Source organism: Arctopsyche grandis, chromosome 8, assembly GCF_051622035.1.
Source record: "Arctopsyche grandis isolate Sample6627 chromosome 8, ASM5162203v2, whole genome shotgun sequence".
NCBI classification, from domain to species: Eukaryota; Metazoa; Arthropoda; class Insecta; order Trichoptera; family Hydropsychidae; genus Arctopsyche; species Arctopsyche grandis.
The window spans coordinates 32,798,069-32,820,132 of NC_135362.1; the positions used below are offsets into that span (position 1 = coordinate 32,798,069).

Below are 22,064 nucleotides of genomic sequence, written 5' to 3' on the forward strand. Positions count from 1 at the left end.
TCAAGGATAGCTCTCATAAAATGACCATTTGAATTAAAATAATAAATCAAAGAATTTGCTGTTGTGAGTTTTATATAAATAATCGGGTGGAGATTATCAATTATAAAAAATACAATTAAAAGGCAATTATTTAAAATATTGTTTTATTTACATAACAAATCAACATAATTTTCTCGATGAAAATCTAACAATTTTTAAAATACACATACATTTTGGTAAACTGCAAACACTTTGGCACAATTTGTTCTTTTAGATGTATGTACACACATAAATATATCAAAGTTAAGTACGGTTCGTAATTTTTACACCTTGTTTAAATTGAGAATTGGTCGAGAACAATGATTGTAATCAGATTTATAAAAAATATTATCAGTGATGCTTTGCAGTCTGGGGAAAACTATGTAGATATGTTAATTCTAAATATACGTAGATAATTTTCACTTAAATAATGCGCTTCAAAATTTATTGTTTGCATCAAAAGCACAAGCACCGAACAAAATGGAATATAACTACCATGCCGTTATTATAATACTTATTTAAATGCATTACATGAGTACCTACTGCAATTTTGAGAATTATTTGCGTTAGAATATAAAAAAGATCACAAAACAAACCATGAAAAGCATTAGCAATACTATATTCTTTCAGGTACAGTGTCTCAAAGGACGCTTTCAGACTAATAGCTATCGACACATGTACAATAGATATACTTAAAAATATATTGTTCTTTATTTGTCCACATTAAATTTTAATAATAATAATAAGAAACCCGTATTTTAAGCATTTTGCGATTTTTTCCGCATTTATTTATATATATCCTCATATTATTATTTCGTGATGTCATTTTATACTATTTTTTGTTCGTTATATTAACTTTAAATTGTATGTATTTCAGAAGTTGCATTACAAAGTATTTTGAAAATTATGTCTAAAAGAAATATATACTAAAAATACAGGTCTCTAATAACAATCCGTTCACACGTGATTTCAACTAATAAATACAAAGTATGTAGTTCATAAATATTTTCAAATACATTTATAATTATGATATTTCTATTTATTATATAATAGTTAATTATCATAAAAATATATGAAAAAAAATAATACTTCATTTTAACATTGTTCTTAAATATACACATGTATAGTTGACTATATTAAACAAAAATAAATTAAAATTTCATATGGGTAACCAAAACCACAACAAAAATCACATTATAAACTACACAATTAAATTACGCTATAGGTATATGTATATGTAACTAGAAACACACATTGCACAAAATATAATATGTCAAAAGCACATTAAACATGTACATATGTTAATTTGCATTGATTGAATAAATTTTACTAAGCATATGTAGTGCTCACAATTACATGCATATGACATTATGAATACATCACAAAAAACCACAATCTTAAATTCAATATAAAATTATTAGAATGCATGTTAACTGTTTGCCCGCGGCCGTCTTCTATAGAAGCTTTGCGCGACAAGTCTGTAGCGCGGCTGTCTTCCATAGAATTTCTGAACTTTGCACGGGATTTTGAGCCCTATATGCGCCTATTTCAACTGTTTTAAGGTTCAAAATTGGTTGAATGTATTACTGAGAGTTGAATGCCATCTATTCAATTTGCTTAAAATGAATATATACCAGTCAAAATTAGTCATTTTGTAGAAGCATACTGAAACCTCGTTTATGTGACGTCACGTCTGTTGAACAATGGCGACGATATGTCTCAATTGTATGAAGAAAGATTATTTGACAATTAAGCCAAAACTACGAGAAATATTATGTATTTTATTGTTTTAAATAATACTTTATGTGTTAATTAACATATCTGGTTACTTGATTAAATATTAAAATCTGTATTTAAGGTCGAAAACTCGATTGCCAAATTCGCGAAAAAGGTGCCGCGTACAGGACTTGTTCGCTATATTTATTGCCGCGGGCAAAGGGTTAAAACACAATTTCGCCACACATACAACATATTAAATAATTATTTGAAACAGTAGTCACAACATGCATATGTACATATTTTCCCAAATCAATTATTACAATAAGGCAAAATACTATAGAATCATTTATGCAAAACTTGAATAATGTATTTAAATTTAAAGATTGTATTGTATGTAATCCGAATAAAATATATATATATATATATTAATTTTGATCAACATATTCACCTGAAAATCACAAACAAATATAAATGATAACAAAATTTAGAATAAAATTTTAAATATAGAAAAATATCAACATTAAAAGAATATCTATTTTTATATTATTAACGTGCAAATTAACATACATTTGTGTATGTATGAGTGGGCCGAAAAAATGTAACTGATTCAAATTATGTACCATTCAAGTTGGTAAACGCAATAATTTATGTCAAAAAATTAAAAAAAAAAACAACAACCACATGCTGATATAATCAAGAATTAATCAAAGCATTACACTAACTATTACATAAAATTATTCACGAAAACTTGCAGATAACAGAATATTTGCTAGTAGCTAGTGCACAAAGCTTCAATTTTAGTCAGGTACATCATTTTGGTCCACTCTATGCAAAAAGGCACACAAACACACATATCTCCAGATTTCAGTTCTTGTTAATTACACGCAAATATTAATAAGTAAATACAAAAGTTACACGAAGGACGGTTCTGCATCATAATTGCTAAATTTATCAGTATTACATCATATAATCATATTACTTTTTTAATAATAGTGAACAGAAAGAGTATTGAAACCATTGAGGATTTAGCAATACGCAATAAAATGATATCCAAACATGAACACAGCTAATGATTACACCTACATATAACAACAATACACTATATTACTAAAATGCAATAACTAGGTTTAGAATTGTTATGTCATCAAATAATCTCTATTTATAAATACACAAAGCGAATTTGAATTATTAAATAATATAACATTTGCAACACAACATTAAAAAAAAAGCTTTTATCTCTATTTATACAGCTTTCGTCCCAGAGTCGCCAAATTTGGCGACGCTGGGATATACTCCTTTAATCAGTCAATACCCAAATCAAAATCATTAGTAAATTGCCTGAAAACTGAGTTGAATGAAGTATCTGGAGTAGAAGAACTAGGAAACACGGGCAAGGTACTCGATATACTAGATATACTAGATATGGGTGTTTCTATTTCTCCATCTCGGGGACATACTTTAAATGGTTTTGATATCCCTGAAAGAGAACAAATAAATTATTGGTTGTAAAATTTTAGAAATAATTATATAAATCATTCCCAACAAAAAATACATACAATTCAAATACAATAAATGTTTACAAAATTACCTAATAAACTTTGTACATCTGATGATGTTTGATTGAAATACAAAAATCTGTATGAACCCGGAGTCCTTACTCCGCTACCAACAGGAAAACTAAATTCAATAGTTCTTGAATTCAATTCATCGCCAGGTATAAATGCGCTGACTTTTCCTACATATTCATAAGAAATATATTCATCCAAATTGGAGAAATTGTCCTGAAAAACAGAATATAAATTGTAAATAATAACTTATTTAAGGTTTATTATTTTAATTTATGAAACAGTACCTCATATATACCAATCCAGTCATTAGCATTGATTTTCACATCGCTGGATAAGGTAAATTTTATTGGCAGGTCTGCATCTCCAAAGTACCACACATCTTTCAACAAGCAGAATTCTACACAGCGTTCTACATGATTTGAAAACACCTAAAATATTCCAAAAAATACTTATGAACAATTTGTAAATCCAACAGTTGCAATATAAGCAGATATTATATGGATGGTCAAAAATAGTAGATAGGAAAGATCAATAAGTACAAATATATGTAATTCATATAAAAAACAGAATTCGCTAACGAAAGGAAACCCATACATATTAGATTTTCAGTAAAACAGTTTTAACAAATTCTACTTCTATTGCCTGAAATCTATTTTACTATATATATATTCAATGGTTTAGGAGATAAAATAATCCAAAGAAAAATTCTGCACGCTCTGTTCTTGATAATGATTTAAAAAAAATTACATTGATACTGAAATTAAAATGTTCACTCACCATTTTAATCATATGTAGGGCTCGGCGGTAAATAATGGTAAGCAACATTTGTCACTATTGAAGATTTTAAGAAGTTTTTAAAAAAAATTTTATGTATATTTGGGTATAAATGACGGTATGAGTAATCCGATATAGCACTACCATCTTTTAGAGAGAATTTGGAACAATTTACAAATTTCTCTAGTAAAGGTCTAATTATTTTTACAGTCCGCTCCGTTCTACCGACATGCAATTTCTCGAAAATGTACATATATTATGTACAAAAATTTTTTTGTATACAATATAATTTGTAAACAGGTTGGATGAATTCATTCAAGCTTTGCGCGACAAGTCTGTAGCGCGGCTGTCTTCCATAGAATTTCCGAACTTTGCACGGGATTTTGAGCCTTACATATATGCGCCTATTTCAACTCTTTTAAGGTTCAAAATTGGTTGAATATATTACTGAGAGTTGAATGCCATCTATTCAATTTGCTTAAAATGAATATATACCAGTCAAAATTAGTCGTTTTGTAGAAGCATACTGAAACCTCGTTTATGTGACGTCACGTCTGTTGAACAATGGTGACGATACGTCTCAATTGTATGAAGAATGATTATTTGACAATTAAGCCAAAACCACGAGAAATATTATGTATTTTATTGTTTTAAATAATACTTTATGTGTTAATTAACATATCTGATTACTTGAGCACATATTAAAATCTGTATTTAAGGTCGAAAACACGATTGCCAAATTCGCGAAAAAGCTGCCGCGTACGGGGCTTGTTCGCTATATTTATTGCCGCGGGCAAAGGGTTAACTGTTATATTACAAGTGGTGCACATTGTTGAAAGTGTATTTGCACTTGTAGAGAATATAATAGCTTACTAGTTGAATTGTATTCGTATATGAATGACCAAAAACGCCAGTTGGAATATATTACACCTGAAAATACACTTCAACCGTAGCATATATACAAACTCGACGACGAAATACACTGAAAAAGTTGGGCAAACGAGACTACCTTTTTTACATGAAAAAACTCTAATTAATCATTTTGGCGGTTACCATTATTTATTGCCGAGCCCCTCTTATGATATCTAAAGATTCATTTGTGTAGGTAGATTTCACAAAGCTATTCTTAGTAAAAGATATTTTTAACAAGCTAGAAGATTTGTTAAAATCAACCGAATCCACCGTGTAATTCAACAGTTATATTTATATGTATATAAATTAATGTTTGTTCGTTACACAAATCCAGTTTTTAGTCTAAGACCACCAAATTTGGTACATACATATATGTTATATGTCACATTACCTTAACATAAACCATAGATGGTTTTTAGAAAGGGTTAGTATATTATAAAGTTATTCTCAAGTATAAATAAAATGACAAACTAAAAAAAACATTGCATCCTGCCCTCTTCTTCGGGGAAATCGAGCTATTAATTATACAAACAGTATCGTACTTACAACTCTGTCTTCTGGTATGGAATCAGTCATTGAATAGGCATGTACATTCTCAAGTCCGTAGCAAGTTATTACTTTTGATACAGTGCGAATCTGTTAGTATTGTGATGCAGATATAAATGCAATAAAAAAAAGTAAAAAATAAAAAACATGTTGCAAAAAATTTCGTGCATAGCTTAACTAATTTTTTTTTAAAAACAACCTTTGTATAATTCTAATAGAAAAATTCGGATGTGACCAACCCATGACATTATATATACATATGTATTTGAGGAATATAAAAAGGTCACAAAACAAAATTCGATGATTAAACATACATACACATTCACACATACCGGTTATGAGAGCACTTTCGATGCAAATTGAGCGCAAATGTAGGGAAACTTACACAAGACAAAAGTTCTACTTCCGGTTGTAGGATTTTGTTCGAATTTTTTTTATTACTTAAAATCACTATAATTATAATACACATGAAATATCAAGAAAATAAAAATAATTTAAAAGTTCAAAATAAAATAATGAAATATTGCTTTAAAAAAAATATTACTTCCGGTTTACAAATTCTGACCAAAACCTTATCAGCTCTAAGTTAGTACATAAAGAATAAAAATACAAATTTTGAGCTTGATACGTTCAGGGGTGTGAAAAGAATCGTGGTCACAACATTTTTGACTTTTATGAGAGGAAAAAATCCCACTTCCGGTTTATTATATTTAGTGATTTATTTTTATTGTCATCACATTGATACAAGAATTATACTTGAATTTTTTCGTGAAAAGTACACGTGTTTAAGTGGTCGTAAAAAATTGCGGAAGAAAAATCGAACAAGAGTAAACTGCCACTTTCAGTTGACGAATGCTTCCAAAATTTTATACATAACTTGGTATTAAGCTTAAACTTCTAGATATGAAATTTCAGTTCAATAAACCGAAAGGTTTGTGAGAAAAACATAAAAAACTTCGATTCTCTAGAGTAAAAGTACTATTTCCGGTTCAGGTAAAAATATTAGGGTATTAAATTTATAATTTCTATTACATGTAAAAAAAAACAGTCTGATTCGGTTAGCGGTTTGGGAGATAATTAAATTCAAAAACTTAAAAAAAAAGAGGACAACTATAAGGGGAGGTACCACTTCCGGTCAACTTAAAAATTTGAAAAAAGTTTACGTCGTATCGATAAGAATTTCAGTAACCGATACTAAGTTTCAGTTCGATAGGACTAACGGTGTTCAAAAAATCCCCAAAATTCACACACACACATTTTTTCTAGATCATGAAAACGTGATCAGTGATCGATTCTGAGTTCGAATCAGATCGAATTTTAGCATGATCACAAAACTTCATTTATTGTTACTACGTGCATACATAAAGTAAAAATTATACAAATGTTGCTTTTGTTTCTATTTTTTAATATAAAATAAAGCATTAAGTAATAGATAAAAGATAAAAGTTTATTAAATACAAAATGATAAAAGCATGAATAGGACTTGGTTTAATGTATTTAATGTACATATATGTTAGCTGATATTAATTTTAACACAGTATGATCAAAATACAGATTAAAAAAATTCCATCTATCATTAATAGAATACTTTGAAAATATGTTGAAGGCACTGTACATGCTTTATGTAAAACTTTTATACAAATTTTATATAATATAAGATTGTTAATCAAAAAAAAATTCATAAAAACATCTAGTTAGCAAAAAATGTAAAATATAAGAAAACTTACCTTGATATTAAACTCCGCAATTACAGGTTTGTGATCACTGATTTTAAAATCACGTAAATAATTATAGCTCAACTGTACAGCATCAAGTGTAACATTCTCGTAATTATTAGGATTAACTTTATGAAGAATTCTATCGGTCCAAGCTGGTTTGCGCCTAAAATAGAAAGTTTTTAGCAAATCGTTTGATACAAATGGCTTAAACATTCAAAATTTTACAGTCAAAACTAACTTATAATCATATTCAGAAGTACCAATGACATATTTGTAAGTGGGAGGAAACCGTGGAGTGGCTTCCTTCAACTCTGAAAATGCTTTTTCACATCTCATAACCGATCGCAGTTGATCACGATCTAACAAATCAGAATAGTCATCCTTTTCAGCTCTTTTCACCAGTTCAACTATTAGCTCGGGTGTATCTGTATCATTTTCCTCGAGTCGGAAATTTAAATCTCCAAACCAAAAAACATAGCTGAAAAAATGTTTTTTGAAAATGATCTGTATAATTATAGTATTTATTTTCAAGAAAATAGTTAAAACTCACTCATGGAACAGTATATTTGTCGTGTCTTTGGTATCGAAAGTATTGGATTTGATTATAGTGTTATAGTCTGCTATTCTGTCCTCGAGTTGATGATCGTGCGCAGTGAGATGTGAATTTACGATACATATGGAACAACCGTAGATACTAAATCTCATGCTGACGGCTCCTTTATTACCCTGAAAAACGTAAAAGATTATTCACAATAAGAATAGAGGACTGTATTTATAATACACATGATAAAAATGAAATATTGCTCACCCAAACACCGCCGAATCCAGTCTTTACATACTGCGTCTCTATGTCTCTCAAATGAAGGAGGTGCTTTCGGAGACAAAACACGAGCAATAATAAACCTTGAAGTCGCACGATTTTAACTCGAACATACTCATTTGCGGTGAGGAGTGTGGTCAAAGCATCTGTCCACGGGTCGGTGAATAAAGCAGCCATTAAGATGTTTTGCGGTTGAGATTTCACTTCTTGAAATCTACAAAAATGGCAATTTATGTTTAGCGTTAACCTTTGAAGTACAGAGCGTCGAGATCGAACGAGTGCCCCGAACCGGGATCGAGTAAGACCCCAGTATTTTTTAATCAAAATACAGCTTTTCTCAATACAAATGGGTTCAATATATTTTTTATTAATCATTTCATACATCAACATAAAAAGTTTTAGTCCTATAGCATGTTTTCGACTATTTGTGTATTAAAAAATAACGAAACGCATATAGGTAAGGCCAACAGGCGACTGCATGACTCAATAGCCACGCGCCAAAAGCGACGAAAATATAGCTGTCTCTTTCTCTCGCATTGATTCGTCGATCAACAAGAATAAGCAAGCGAACAGTCAAATACATGACTTATCGCTACCGCCTTTAATTTATACTTTGGAACGTAGACATGTATTTGCTTACAATGTACCCCTTTTCTAAATCATATGAAATCTTTTAAAATAAATTTCTTGTAGTTCATTCTAGGAATGCGAGAAATATAGGGTGTATAGCTTTGAAAACCACATAGTTATTACCAAAAACGTAAAAATTGGGGCACTTGCTTTTCATTCATCATATATTGAAATAAATTTTACCCAATGAAGTAGAAATCTGGCGGCAGTTTGGATCCCATTGGTGGAAAATCCAAGAGAAGATTTAAATTGCCGGGAGGGGAATTGGTTGCGACGTTCCATGTCGATAAATAAATTCTGAAAATAATAAATAAATATATTAAAAAATACATAATACAAACATATGTATTTTTTTAAAATTGATATAAATCAAACCTTAATTTTTCCATTCTTAAATATTTTTCTAGTACATGTGGTACTAAAAAAAGAAAGAAAAACAAAAATAAATATCAAAAAATCATTCAGGTAATAAAAAACATTTATATTATACTAAAATGCAAATGCCTCGAACACACTATTATTACAGCAGTTCTAAAGGTAAATTTTTATTGCAGAATTAATGCGAAGATATTCATTTTTCATGGTTTTTACTGATTAACTCCTATATATACTTTTTTACCCAGTTTTTTTAAATAATAAAAAATCACAAGCACATTGACACGATACGAAATTTACACCAAAGTAACACTCAATTGATTAACCCTTTGAGTGCTGACGTCTTTTCTGTTGAAAGCCTGCCACGCTGAAAATTTCCACATTTCCAACTAGAATTATTTAGAAATTCAATAGAAAGCAGGAATCAAAATTGTAGCTAATCCAAACAAACCCTATATAACTACCGCCGAGGATTTCGAGTTTCGTAAAGGTGTGTTAAGACGCTAATATACAGGGTTGTAGAATAGCCGGTACCCGCCGGTACGGCGCCCCGCCACCTATTATCGGCATTGGTACGCGACCCGGCATAAAAAGTGCAAAATCGAGCGTACCGGCACCTCAAAGCTTAGCACTACACCACTGCTAATATATCTTGGAACAATATAAAATAAAATAAAGAAGTTAATTAATGGATTTATTCAAAACTAGTTTAATCTTCTTCATTGTTGTTAAAATGTCATGCTCACAATCTAAATGCCAAGCCACAATGTAAAATACTCAGCAGTTAGGAATTTCCATCAGATAATTCTGCTATGGTTATAAATTTAGAAATTCCGATGTAAACGAATCTTTATAAACGTTGACAAATGAATGACACGGATTACACGACCCATGTTTAATGCATTTTTTTTCAATATAACCTTCAAAAGCTTAACAGGTAGTATTCTTGTTTACTTTGTACATGCACAAAATACAACGCCCATCGGCATTTTTCAGCCCCACGGACTTATTGGCAAAACGCCAATCGACGTTAGTCAGCATTCAAAGGGTTAAGTATATACGAATATTTACTTTCAGAATTAATCATAGTCAAATTTACAAAACACAACAAAATAATGAAATGGTGCAATTTCCATCGAATTAATAATTGAAAATTTCGAATGCAAATTTAATCAAATACACTGTTTACATTCACTCAGTATCGACGAGCGCCAACTTTCTAAATCTCTTTTTTGTTTCATTATCATATAAAACAATTATCAATATAACGCTGTATCTATACGTGCTGGCTTAAAGGTCGAATCTTAGAATATATGTACAAATAGAATCGAGTCGCAAATACAGATAGATATTAATTATCTCCACCGATAATATGGAAACGTGAATAAGTAATCTGCCTCGTTGAATTGAGTCTAAGTCGGTCGAGGAGGGAAGGCCATCGATCGAAGGATGTGAAGAACGAGTGGAACAGAACGACGACATACGAATGATTTTGATTGAGATCAAATATCAAAGGTTGATCTGGAGGGGCCGCGAAGGTTGACTGCCGACACTTGACTGGAGTGGCTTCACTGGCTTCACCGACTTCCTCGCGCAGGAGACGGCTTCCGTCTGAAAGGGTTTCGAGGCGAGGTGCGAGGTGCGAAGAGAGATCACGATCGTGACTTCCGATCAATCGCACCGACACGATACGACACACACGCCACTTGCGCCAACGACGACAGCCGATCGTCGACTGACAACATCTGGTGGACGGATTGCTCGTGTTGTAGCCTCTTTGGACCTGATTCGTTCATACGACCGATTTCATCGCTGACGTCAGCGGAATTAATAAAATGGGAGCGGCCTCCGAGCCGGTAATTGGACTATTCGTCACATTGGGGTGGTCACAAAGACAATTTTTGCCATGAAAATCGCGAATACACAATATTTGGCACTCAAGTTCTCGTTACTATGATAGTTATCGTTAGTATGATGGACTTTTCGGCTGCCAGATGTTCCGTTATAGAGATTTTAGTGACTTTGTGACGAGTAATTTGTGACCAGTAATCACCGAACCATTCTTGACACATCTGTTTTAAGTGAGATTAATTTTAACGTTAATGCCCGATTCACCAGATGCACAAATCTTTTTTATCCACCAATTTGTCAAAGCAACACCTCTTTCAATAGTGCAATCGTTCGTATATGCCGTATTTACGATAACTTAGATGATTGTCCTGACCTCTTTAGTGACTCTTTTAGTATTTTTAGGACAAAGGTGAAGAAAATAATATGTGGTTGATTTGCTTCTTCACCCTATAGTCTTTTTTTTTCTTTTTCTTTTTTACTTTATCTGTGTCTGTTTCTTTTCTTTTTTATAAAATCTTGATGTTTTTGTAATTTTACTTTTTTATATCACCATGTGGTGCTCACTGTAAATGGAATATTATATTTTTATTTATGTTTATTATTATTTTTTGTCTCATTATTTATTTATTTATTTGGAAAATTTACAGTTTATTAAGTTACATAGATTGATAGTAAAAAAACATAATTATGTTAAGTAAACCATTAATAATTTTCACATATAGGTAAAAAAAAGAAAAGCTCAAACATTTAAAGTAAGAAACAAAAATGATAATAGAGTAAGATAGTTAGAGAAAACAAAAATAAAAAAATAGAAATAACAGTATAATAAAAATATCAAAATAATAAGAATAATAATATGATAAAAATTATGAAATAATATAATATATAACAAAAAACAAAAAGACAAAATAAATACATCAAAATAAAAATTCATAATCACAATTGTAAATTTTCAATAAAATTAATCATCGAAAAACAAATTTGCAATAATCACTCTAGCTTGTATAGCATTAATATTAAATAAGTCAAACATAGAAATTGTTAAAATTAGTGTGTTGACGGTGGAGCTTGCACGCCAGATGATTCTTCTTCCATAATTAGAAAAAGTATTAGGTATGTAAAGGAGCTCATTACATCTAGTCATTCTATTTGGCACACGCAATGATAGCCTGATTATACAACTTTCTTTTTATATTTTATTCTGTATATGTGCCTATTTAAATAAAATAAAAAAAGATGTACCGAACGAATGATCGACATAATTGAGTGCGTAGTGTCGCATCGCTGTCGTTCGAGTGCGGTTTACCTAATATTGTCTGTCGCACACTGTTGTGAAGTGTCGGATCGTTCGTTTGAGGCATAGTGCGGTCAGACCGTAAGTCTAAACAAGTAGTGAAGTGCAAATGGTAAAAGAAAGTGTAAAAGTGCGGAGTTGGTAGCAGTGGCGGTGTGTTGCACTTGCATTGCGTGTCGGCCATATTGATAGGCGGTTGCTGTCGGAGCCGAGTGAGGTGGCGTCGCTGCCCTCTCACCTTTGACCCTTCGCACGCGCCAACTTCAGCTCCTGAACACTTGACCACTCGAGCACTCCGCAAGCGCACTCTGAAGAGCGACCACGACCGCTCACCGAGAAGATGTCGGCCCACGAACAGATGCGAGCGATGCTGGACCAGCTCATGGGCACAGCTCGCAACGGTAACCTCCACTCATTACTACACATTTCACCTGTCACCTGTCACCTGTCACCTGTCATCTGTCACCTGTCACTTGTTCTCCTCCCTTTGCCCTTGGCCCCCATCACATCAAGAAACGAGTACGTAGCCTAAACACCCATTACACACTCTATATATGTACATGTCTTGTAATGCGAGTCAAATGTTTATTCAATTTCATTTAATTCAGGTGAGACTGACAAGTTCCAGGTCAAGTTTTCAGACAGCTCCGTCTGCAAGAGCTTTCTACTCGGCTGCTGTCCTCATGAAATTTTGCTGTCGACAGTAAGTAACAACTACATATATATATACATATTGTTTCTTTGTGCGATATTCTTCAAAACGAAATCCTTATCAAAAAAAAAAAAATTTTTTTTCGTATGTTTTACTTGTTTTTGTCTTCATCACGAACACACGTACATTTTTATTTGTATTTTTCCACATTGATTGTGGTTCACTATCTTGAAATTCTTTGTGTGGTTTCTGTTTAAAAGATCAAATATGTGAATATTAATCAATGTGTTTTTAAAGCATGTCTTTATTTAATGCCTTCATATTATCATTTCTTCGGCAGGTTCTATTAATTGTATTTATCTGGGAATATATTTAATTTTTTAGCATTGGATTAAAATTAGATATTTTTTTGTTGTTCGACGGATTGTATGAATGTATCTAATTTGGTTTTTTTTTTTAGTGTCGACAATTTGAATAACAAATATGAATACTATGAAACGTATGCTTTTAAACATGTTTTCGTGTTTGTATGTTTATTTCATTTAAATTGTAACTATTATATGATTAAACGTGCACTCGTATTGCATCATATATAACGGTGTGACTGTTTGGAAATGCTGATCCACGAGTTTAACGTCACAATTAGTATGACCGTGCATTTTATCAATAACAACGACAGCCGACAAGATCGTTGTTCTGGTTGAGTGTATGAAATAATATATAAATTCATTGATTAATATTGCACAACAATTTGATGTACCCATGTAATATTGAACAAGTTATGTTGCATAATTGTGTGTGGAGAGAGAGAGGTATTCGTGATAGCACTAATGGTGGTACAATATACTTTTCAGAACTTGATCATCACATTATCTAAATCTTAAAGATGAGGATAGAAAAATGTTTATATGAATGAGTTAGGCCGTTCTGTAAGTACCCTGCCGTACGTATAAAGCTATTATGTCTATAGGCTATTCCTGTTATAATATATTTTACATGCGTATTGAAATTTCTATTTCTATGTGCATTTCTTGACATTTTACTAAGTCGATTAAATTCCATTTCGAGATTGTTAATCAGTTATGGTTAGATGATCACTTCCGAGAATGTTTGGGTAAGTAAATTTGTTTGTATTTAAAAGAGTAAAACAGTTTCTGAAATGGACCATACGTCGAAAGGGTACGTAAATAGTGATCTATGGTTTTTATTCTAAAATTGTTTTTTTTTTTTTACTTTCTCAAGGAAATATATTACAACTAACGGTGTAAAATTATACTCCTCTTGACATAGACATAGCTATTGTTTCACTCTGAATTGCTTTCCCCCATAATGCAAACTTGTGGCAGATGATTAATACATCGAAGGTAGAAATATAAACTACTCTCTGTTTGTTTCCTGTTGATGAACCGGAAACGAGTCCGACAAAACTACCATTTAGGATTGTACTTACTAGGGATTGCAAATTTCACCTACTGTTAAACGGTACATGATTTTTCCCACTACCGGTATATAACGGTGAAAGAAAAAATAAAATATCGGGTAAATAATATCATAAATATGCATTAAAGTAAATTCGTAACAATAAATAAATTTATTATTTTTATTTTCATTATATTAATTTATTTAAAGCTTGGACCATTTGAAAGTTTCGATCATAATTTGAAACAGCCGTCTGATCGCATTTATTACGATTTGATTGGCCTGTGTTGTCAGTGAATTTATCAATTTAAAATTGCCACATTTAATGCTGAAAGCAAACAAATTCCAGACAACCTAATTTACATCGACTTTTAACCTTTTGAATGCTGACCGACGCCGATCGGCGTTTTGCCAACAAGTCTATGGGCTTTGTATATTAACCGTTTGCCCGCGGCCGTCTAATATGGAAGCTTTGCGCGACAAATCTGTAGAGCGGCTGTCTTCCATAGAATTTCTGAACTTTGCACGGGATTTTGGGCCTTATATGCGCCTATTTCGACTGTTTTAAGGTTCAAAATTGGTTGAATATATTACTGAGAGTTGAATGCCATCTATTCAATTTGCTTAAAATGAATATATACCAGTCAAAATTAGTCGTTTTGTGGAACCATACTGAAACCTCGTTTATGTGACGTCACGTCTGTTGAACAATGGCGACCATACGTCTCAATTGTATGAAGAATGATTATTTGACAATTAAGCCAAAACTACGAGATATATTATGTATTTCATTGCTTAAAATAATACTTTATGTGTTAATTAACATATCTGGTTACTTGAGTATATATTAAAATCTGTATTTAAGGTCGAAAACTCGATTGCTAAATTCGTGAAAAAGGTGCCGCGTACAGGGCTTGTTCGCTATATTTATTGCCGCGGGCAAAGGGCTAAGCATGTACAAAGTAAACAAGAATACTACCCGCTAAGCATTTACAGGTAGCATTGAAAAAAAATATGCATTGAATATGGGTCGTGTAATCCGTGTCATTCATTTGTCAACGTTTATAAAGACTGGTTTACCCCGGAATTTCTGATTATATATAACCATAGTAGAATTTCCTAATGGAAATGCCAAACTGCTGAGTATTTTAGGCTGTGGCTTGGCATTTAGATTGTGAGCATTACATTTTAACAACAATGAAGAAGATGGAACTAGTTTTGATAAAATACATTCATTAATAGACTCGTTTTGTTTATTTTATATTGTTGCAAGATATATTAGAGAGTTTAAACACACCTTTACAAAACTTGAAATTCTCGGCGGTAGTTATATAAGGGTTTGTTTGGATTGGCTTCAATTTTTATACCTGTTTTCTATTGAATAACTATAGTTGAAAATGTTGGCGAAATTTTCAGCGTGGCCGGCTTTCAATAGAAAAGACGTCAGCACTCAAAGGGTTAATGTAATATTATGCAATTAAATGTTTGGTAATTATCGACGACATTTTGTTGATTTACCGGTATTGCAATCCCTAGTACATACATGTCTGAACAATTATTTTTTAATCACATTTAATGAGTATCAATTCTTAAATATTTACGCTCAAGTGAAAGTTTAATTCCTAAGAAAAAGTATTCATATTTCACTTATTCAAAATTTCTATCATATAAGCCTTCTCTACAGTTTATTAATTTTTACTGCAGTGGTGTACGGCGAAGATATACATACATATGTATAGCTAAAGATATCTACAGACTATGATACTTTCAAGTGAAATACATATTTTTTACCTTCTACCTCAACATCACTAGGAATATACAGCTGTAAACCATATCCAAAATATATATATATATATAAAAATGTCATTTTTACCCCTAGATTTTATTGGAATTATCCCATTATTAATACCAGAATATTGTATGTGAGTATATTTTAGTTTTCTCAAAAATTTGTGTTGAGTCTGTCTGTATAATGAAGTGAAAATTGATGATTAAAAATTAACCATCATTATGATGCTGAATTTTTATAATAGTAACACAATTGTTTACTTTACTAATGGCATCAATCTTCACGTTTATAAATTGAACAATGTAGGCATTGAAATAAATTGCCAACTTCACTAATTGGACTACATATATGCTAATATGCATCGAGGAAAACTTGTTTTCCCCGATAATATTTTTCTGTGGTGTATTCTTACATAATTTAGTGTGTATAGAAAGAAATTATCATCAAATACCTAATGTAATCCGAGTAATTGTGAAATGCCAAAAAAGATTCGCATTTTAATGATTCATCTAAATTGATTTTTATTTTTCCGTTGACTATTGGCATCCAGGGTCCTGCCATTATGTAAGCTTCAGAACCGTATTGTATTATTGTATGTAAAAAAACATTTAATATAATTTGAAATTGTATAGAACCCAAATTTTTGTTTCTTTTATGATTTTAAAATAGTCAAAAACAAGATTATTTTTTCTATATTTGTAAATTTTAACGAGCATGTTTGTTATTGAAAAAAAAACAAATTTTGAGTTATTCCACTGTTATTATATTTTGGTTTTATCCCGTATTGCTCACATTTTAAACAAGAACGTATTTTTGCAGCGAATGGACCTTGGAGATTGTCCAAAAATCCATGACTTGGCTCTCCGTGCGGACTTTGAAAATGCTTCAAAATCAAAAGATTACTTTTACGACATAGATGTGAGTAAAATTCCATTTTAAACCGTTTAATTTTTAACTATTCTGAAGTTTGACAGTCTTTTCTTTGTTTATAATATATATTCAGGCTACCGAGCATCTACAAGCGTTCATCGGAGATTGCGATAGACGGACTCAAGCCGCCAAACTTCGATTAGCGGAAACTCAGGAGGAATTATCCGCAGAAGTTGCCGTCAAAGCCAATGCTGTCCATGAATTGGCTGAAAATATAGGAAAAAAGTTGGCACGTGCCGAAGCTTTAGGAGAAGAAGGCTTGGTGGAAGAAAGTATGCGGCTTATGGAAGAAGTATGGTTTTATTTTTTAAATACACTTCAATTTCCATTGCATATTTTTCATTATAATTATTATGCAGATTGAACTTCTGAGAAAACAAAAATCAGATGCCGAGCAAGAATATCGAAATTCAATGCCTGCGAGCAGTTATCAACAACAAAAGCTCAGAGTTTGCGAAGTTTGTTCGGCTTATCTTGGCATCCACGATAACGATAGAAGACTCGCTGATCATTTTGGTGGAAAACTTCATTTAGGTTTTATTACGATTCGAGATAAACTGGCAGAACTCTTGGTATCATATATATAATATATATATATATATATAATCATGAATTGTCTCGTTTCTTTTCATTATTAAAATATCGTTTTGTTTTTTTATCATGCTATAGAAAAACATTGACAATCGGCGGGAAGAGCGACGAAAATACTATAAAGGAGATGATAGTAGACGTTCATCGAGCAGCCGAAGTCATTACGTAGGTGGTCGCGAATTGGATCGCAGAGCTCGTAGACATCGTTCACGATCCCGTGACAGACGTGATCGAGACAGGTACAACTTGTATCATATTAAAATTGAATTGAAAATATTTTATATAAACAACTTGTAGTATAACGATTTGTATTACTTTTTTTTGCAGAACTGATATGAGATCTCGTAGTCGTAGTCGCGATAGAAAGCGACGTCGATCGGGCTCCAGGGATCGGAGGAGAGATTGAAAGATAATAAATACATCTCAGTTTGGAGCATCACTATAATCATTTATTCTCTTCATATTGTTATTAAGTGTAGAATAGAATTTGTGACGTGTGTATTGAGGATGTGGTGCATATATATTATATGCGTGCATAAATGTGGAGAACACTCACTCAATACATATTTATAGTTATCCATAGCAATGTATATTTTAGTGGATGCGCACCTTTGTATTATTCTTTTATGCATTCTGTTTTATATTTTATTTTAACTTTACGACTGTTTGTAGATGTGTTAAATCTCTTATTTTGTATTTAAAAGTTCATATTCGATTTAAACGAATAGAAGTAATAAAAAGTGTAGAAAACCTGATTTAATCTAATCGAAACCTGACTCGATGCATATGCTGAAAATGTTTGTGCAAACGCTGAACATACTCGGCTAGAGTGCTATTAAAACGATTAAAAAGGGTGACAATTAGGATTAGGTGGTTGGACACGAGCAATTAATTGCATTCTGTGTAATAAAAAAAAGGAAAAAAAATTAAAATTCTTTTCATTTTCATTTCCCTCACCATATTGGATGCTTTTACCATTAAATGATTGACCTGGAAAGTTACTGAGCTATTTATTTTATGTTTATACTTGAGATTTCACATTTATAGTAGTGACTAAACAATGTTCTGAGAGAAACTTACAATAAGAATTAGTAAATAGAAAATATTTCTCGATTACATTCTTCCTCTTAATGCCCTGTCCGTATTTGGACGTTGGCGATATCCTCATCGATTATTTGTCTTTAGTGGCTCGGTGGAACATAATTCATAACAGTCCACACGCGCATGTTTCGAAGCCAAGACTTTTTCCTGCCAATCCATTTTCTACCTTTTATTGTTCCCATGGTTATCAAACGAAGAAATTCGTATTTTGGACCCAGTATCATATGTCCAAGGTACTCCATCTTTCTTCACATGATGACAGAAACAAGTCCCTTGCCTCTCCCTATCATGCGGAGGACAGCTTCATTTGATATCTATTTGGTCTATGGGATCTTCAGCATACGTCTGTAGACCCACATCTCAAGAGCTTCGATGCGGCCGATTATCCTGGTCTTCAGAGCCTACATTTCACATCCATGTAACAACACTGTCCAAACGTAGCTCTTCGCGAATTGTTTTCATTTTCATTTCCTTCACCATATTGGATGCTTTTACCATTAAATGATTGACCTGGAAAGTTACTGAGCTATTTATTTTATGTTTATACTTGAGATTTCACATGTTCCGAGAGAAACTTTCACTATGAATTAGTAAATAGAAAATATTTCTCGATTACATTCTTCTTTTTAATGCCCTGTTCATATTTGGACGTTGGCGACCTCCTCGTCAATTATTTGCATATATCCACATCAGTTTTTAGCAGCTCGGAACAGCTCTTCGGCGCTCATAACTAGACACCGGATAGACAGTGCTTTTTCCAGGAATCGGGGCGGTTTAGCTCTATTTACAAAGCTAGAGTCCAAAAAAAAAAAAACGTTCGGCGAACCTTTAACAATGCAATGAACAATACTCGGGCACCCTCTGGGTCCGTTTTTTTCAAGGCGGCACCTTGGTTATCCGGCCTTTACTCGTAACGGTCTACATGCATATGCTTTGAAGCCAAAACTTCTTCCTGTCAATCCATTTTCTACCTTATATTTTTCCCATGGTTATTAAACGGAGAAATTCGTATTTTGGACCCCGCATCATGTGTTAATGACAGAAAAAAGTCCCCTGCCTCTCCCTATTATGCTGAAGACAGCTTCATTTGATATCTATTTGGCATACGCCTGTAGACCCATATTTCCAGAGCTTTGATGTGGCCGATTATCCCGGTTTTCAGAGTCTATGTTTCACATCCACATAACACTGTCCAGACGTAGTTCTCTGCGAATTTCAAATGCGTACAAACATTGAGATTCTTGTTTGTAAGCGCTGCCTTAATATTTATAAAGCTATCTTGATCTTCATCTTGATTACAAGGTGTACGATATTAATGAGAATTTTACAATAAATTATTTTTGGGAAAGTGTCCGATAACAAAAATGATACACAAATTTAGGTAAAAAGGTATATTTCTTCAAATATTTATTTTGTTCCTATACATTCATCGTTCCGTTACATACATGTCGGTATTTAAATAACATATATACTGCCAGTAGTAATCTGGCATACGTTCGTATGAGTGATTGCGACTGGATATTCAGACTCATTAAATACATACACATATTGCAGAAGTACCACATTCACCGTCAATCTAAGAACAGATAAAACAATTCGTTCAAAGACAGCGATGAACAGTGGAGTTTTGATATTAACATTTCGTTCGGCAAATTGAATTTGCCGAACGTCACCGAACCTGCAACGTTCGGTCCGTAGACATTCAAACAACATATATATAAAAATAAGAATACAATTTGTATGAGATTTAGTCCCGGGAATAGTCGAAGATGTAATCGAAGTAGGACTGGTCGAAGTTGTGCACCCGTGTGAAGCCGTCCTCGCCACCGGACGCGTAGCTCTTTCCGTCGGGGTGGAAGGCCACGCTGTTGATGGGGCCGAAGTGGCCCTTCACCCGGCCGAACTCCTCTTCGAATATCATGTGGAAGAAGCGCGAGTCGAACTTGCCGTGGCGGGTGGACGTGGTGGTGACCTCCATGGCGTCCTGGCCGCCGCCGAGCACGACGTGGTCCAGGATGGGGCTGATGGCCGCCGAGTTGACGGGCCGCTCCGTCTGGTACTCCTTGAGCAGCTCCAGCGAGCTCGTGTCGAACAGCTTGGCCGTGTGGTCCTTGGAGGCGGTGATGAACATGGTGTTGTCGCGCGACATCGACATGTCGTTGATGGCCGAGGAGTGCTCCTTGACGCTGTGCACCTTCTTGCCGTTGCGCAGGTCCCAGTGCGCGATCTCGCCGTCCTCGTGGCCCGTGATGAGGTGCTCGTCGAGGCAACCCCACAGCACCGACGTCACCTTCGAGTCCGTCACCTCCCACTTGAGGATCGTGGGTTGCGCGCCCGCCGCCTCGTCCACCAGCCGCGTGTCGATGATGAACAGCTCGCACGGCTGCCGCATGGCGCGGTCCGTGGAGTACGCCGCCTGGTTGGCCGAGTAGCTGAAGGCGGCCGTGCGCACCGCCGAGTTGCACGAGATGAGCGCCGACTCGCGGCCCGTCGCCAGATCCCACAGCCGGCACGACGCGTCTCCCGCGCCGCTCATCACCACCGTCGAGTGCCAGTTCACGTCGATGCACCACACCACGCCGTTGTGCCCGTTGAACGTGCCCAGCCGCTCGCCGTTCAGCGACCACCACACGTTGGGCCGCGAGTCCTTGCCCGCCGTGAACAGCAGGTCGCCCTCGCGGTTGTACCGGATCTTCGTGATGGCCCTCTCGTGCCCCTGCAGCAGCAGTGGCTTCATTCTCGAATTCTCTACTCTAAACTGACAACCTGAACCGACAGCGACGACCACGCGAGCACACTCACCGCACCGGCCAGAGACAACGCGCTGCTCCCTGCCGGCCCATACACGACACGCTCGCGCTTTCAAACTTGACGTCACTGCAAATATGTAATTCGATTCGGGGATTACTGGTCACAAAGCGGTGGCGCAGCTACCGCGCCCGCAGACCCCGCAATGCGGGAGGGCGCCGAGACCTGGGGGGCGCCACGAAGCGCGCCTTTTTCACTGATTTTTTATTTTTTTTTTAAAACTTCTCTTATTTTTCTATCTATTTTTACTATATGTGTCTAAGCCCGCTTCAAAGGTCACGGAATTTGACCCTTAAAGCCCTCAACATGTCCAACATACAGTCCAAGAGACCCTTTCGTCGGAGAACGAGACGGTTGTTCATGAATATCACACAAGAACATCACTGTTCTAATAAAAAAAAACCACACTGTACATAACCAAGTACAAAATTAACAACAACGCATGAACACATAAAGCGCGCATGCGGCAGGAAACAAAACCTGAGATGTGCCGTGCGAATGCACGCACACCTCAAGTAAACATACATGTGCGCATGATTATGCGTGCAT

General features: G+C 34.2%; 3 protein-coding genes across 4 annotated transcripts; 1 reads left to right on the forward strand and 2 right to left on the reverse strand.

Moving 5' to 3' along the window:
- Positions 1 to 2,648: 2,648 nt before the first annotated feature.
- Positions 2,649 to 10,602, reverse strand: LOC143915556 (inositol polyphosphate 5-phosphatase K-like). The gene is made up of 13 exons (XM_077436254.1): positions 10,565 to 10,602; positions 9,081 to 9,123; positions 8,889 to 9,002; positions 8,064 to 8,289; positions 7,806 to 7,981; positions 7,494 to 7,733; positions 7,265 to 7,418; positions 5,538 to 5,627; positions 3,590 to 3,733; positions 3,326 to 3,518; positions 3,050 to 3,214; positions 2,753 to 2,816; positions 2,649 to 2,679 (listed from the first exon to the last, which is right to left on the reverse strand). Exons 2-13 carry the CDS (start codon positions 9,092 to 9,094, stop codon positions 2,649 to 2,651), a joined length of 1,611 nt encoding a protein of 536 aa, XP_077292380.1. The 5' UTR covers positions 9,095 to 9,123; positions 10,565 to 10,602.
- Positions 10,603 to 12,189: 1,587 nt separating this feature from the next.
- On the forward strand, positions 12,190 to 18,599 carry LOC143916049 (putative RNA-binding protein Alsin2). Of its 2 annotated transcripts, XM_077436926.1 has the most exons (7): positions 12,190 to 12,626; positions 12,834 to 12,928; positions 16,905 to 17,003; positions 17,089 to 17,307; positions 17,375 to 17,587; positions 17,685 to 17,845; positions 17,934 to 18,599. In XM_077436926.1, exons 1-7 carry the CDS (start codon positions 12,566 to 12,568, stop codon positions 18,010 to 18,012), a joined length of 927 nt encoding a protein of 308 aa, XP_077293052.1. In that variant the 5' UTR covers positions 12,190 to 12,565; the 3' UTR covers positions 18,013 to 18,599. The 2 variants fall into 2 exon arrangements, with proteins under 2 accessions (XP_077293052.1, XP_077293053.1); XM_077436927.1 differs by lacking the exons at positions 12,190 to 12,626; positions 12,834 to 12,928 and adding an exon at positions 13,732 to 13,806 and having other exon boundaries at positions 17,934 to 18,515.
- eIF3i (eukaryotic translation initiation factor 3 subunit i) lies at positions 18,558 to 21,582 on the reverse strand. The gene has a single exon (XM_077436925.1). The coding sequence runs from the start codon at positions 21,442 to 21,444 to the stop codon at positions 20,455 to 20,457; it is 990 nt and encodes a 329-aa protein (XP_077293051.1). The 5' UTR covers positions 21,445 to 21,582; the 3' UTR covers positions 18,558 to 20,454.
- Positions 21,583 to 22,064: the final 482 nt, after the last annotated feature.

Excerpts from the sequence above, each read along its gene's own strand:
- LOC143915556 (XM_077436254.1), bottom strand. Across the intron at positions 7,734-7,805 it reads ACAAATATACTGTTCCATGA|CTATGTTTTTTGGTTTGGAG; the intron begins GTGAGTTTTAAC and ends ACATTTTTTCAG. Across the intron at positions 3,519-3,589 it reads ACTGGATTGGTATATATGAG|GACAATTTCTCCAATTTGGA; the intron begins GTACTGTTTCAT and ends TCTGTTTTTCAG.
- LOC143916049 (XM_077436926.1), top strand. The coding sequence starts at position 12,566 with ATGTCGGCCCACGAACAGATGCGAGCGATGCTGGACCAGCTCATGGGC. Across the intron at positions 12,627-12,833 it reads CATGGGCACAGCTCGCAACG|GTGAGACTGACAAGTTCCAG; the intron begins GTAACCTCCACT and ends CATTTAATTCAG. Across the intron at positions 17,004-17,088 it reads ATTACTTTTACGACATAGAT|GCTACCGAGCATCTACAAGC; the intron begins GTGAGTAAAATT and ends ATATATATTCAG.
- eIF3i (XM_077436925.1), bottom strand. The coding sequence starts at position 21,444 with ATGAAGCCACTGCTGCTGCAGGGGCACGAGAGGGCCATCACGAAGATC.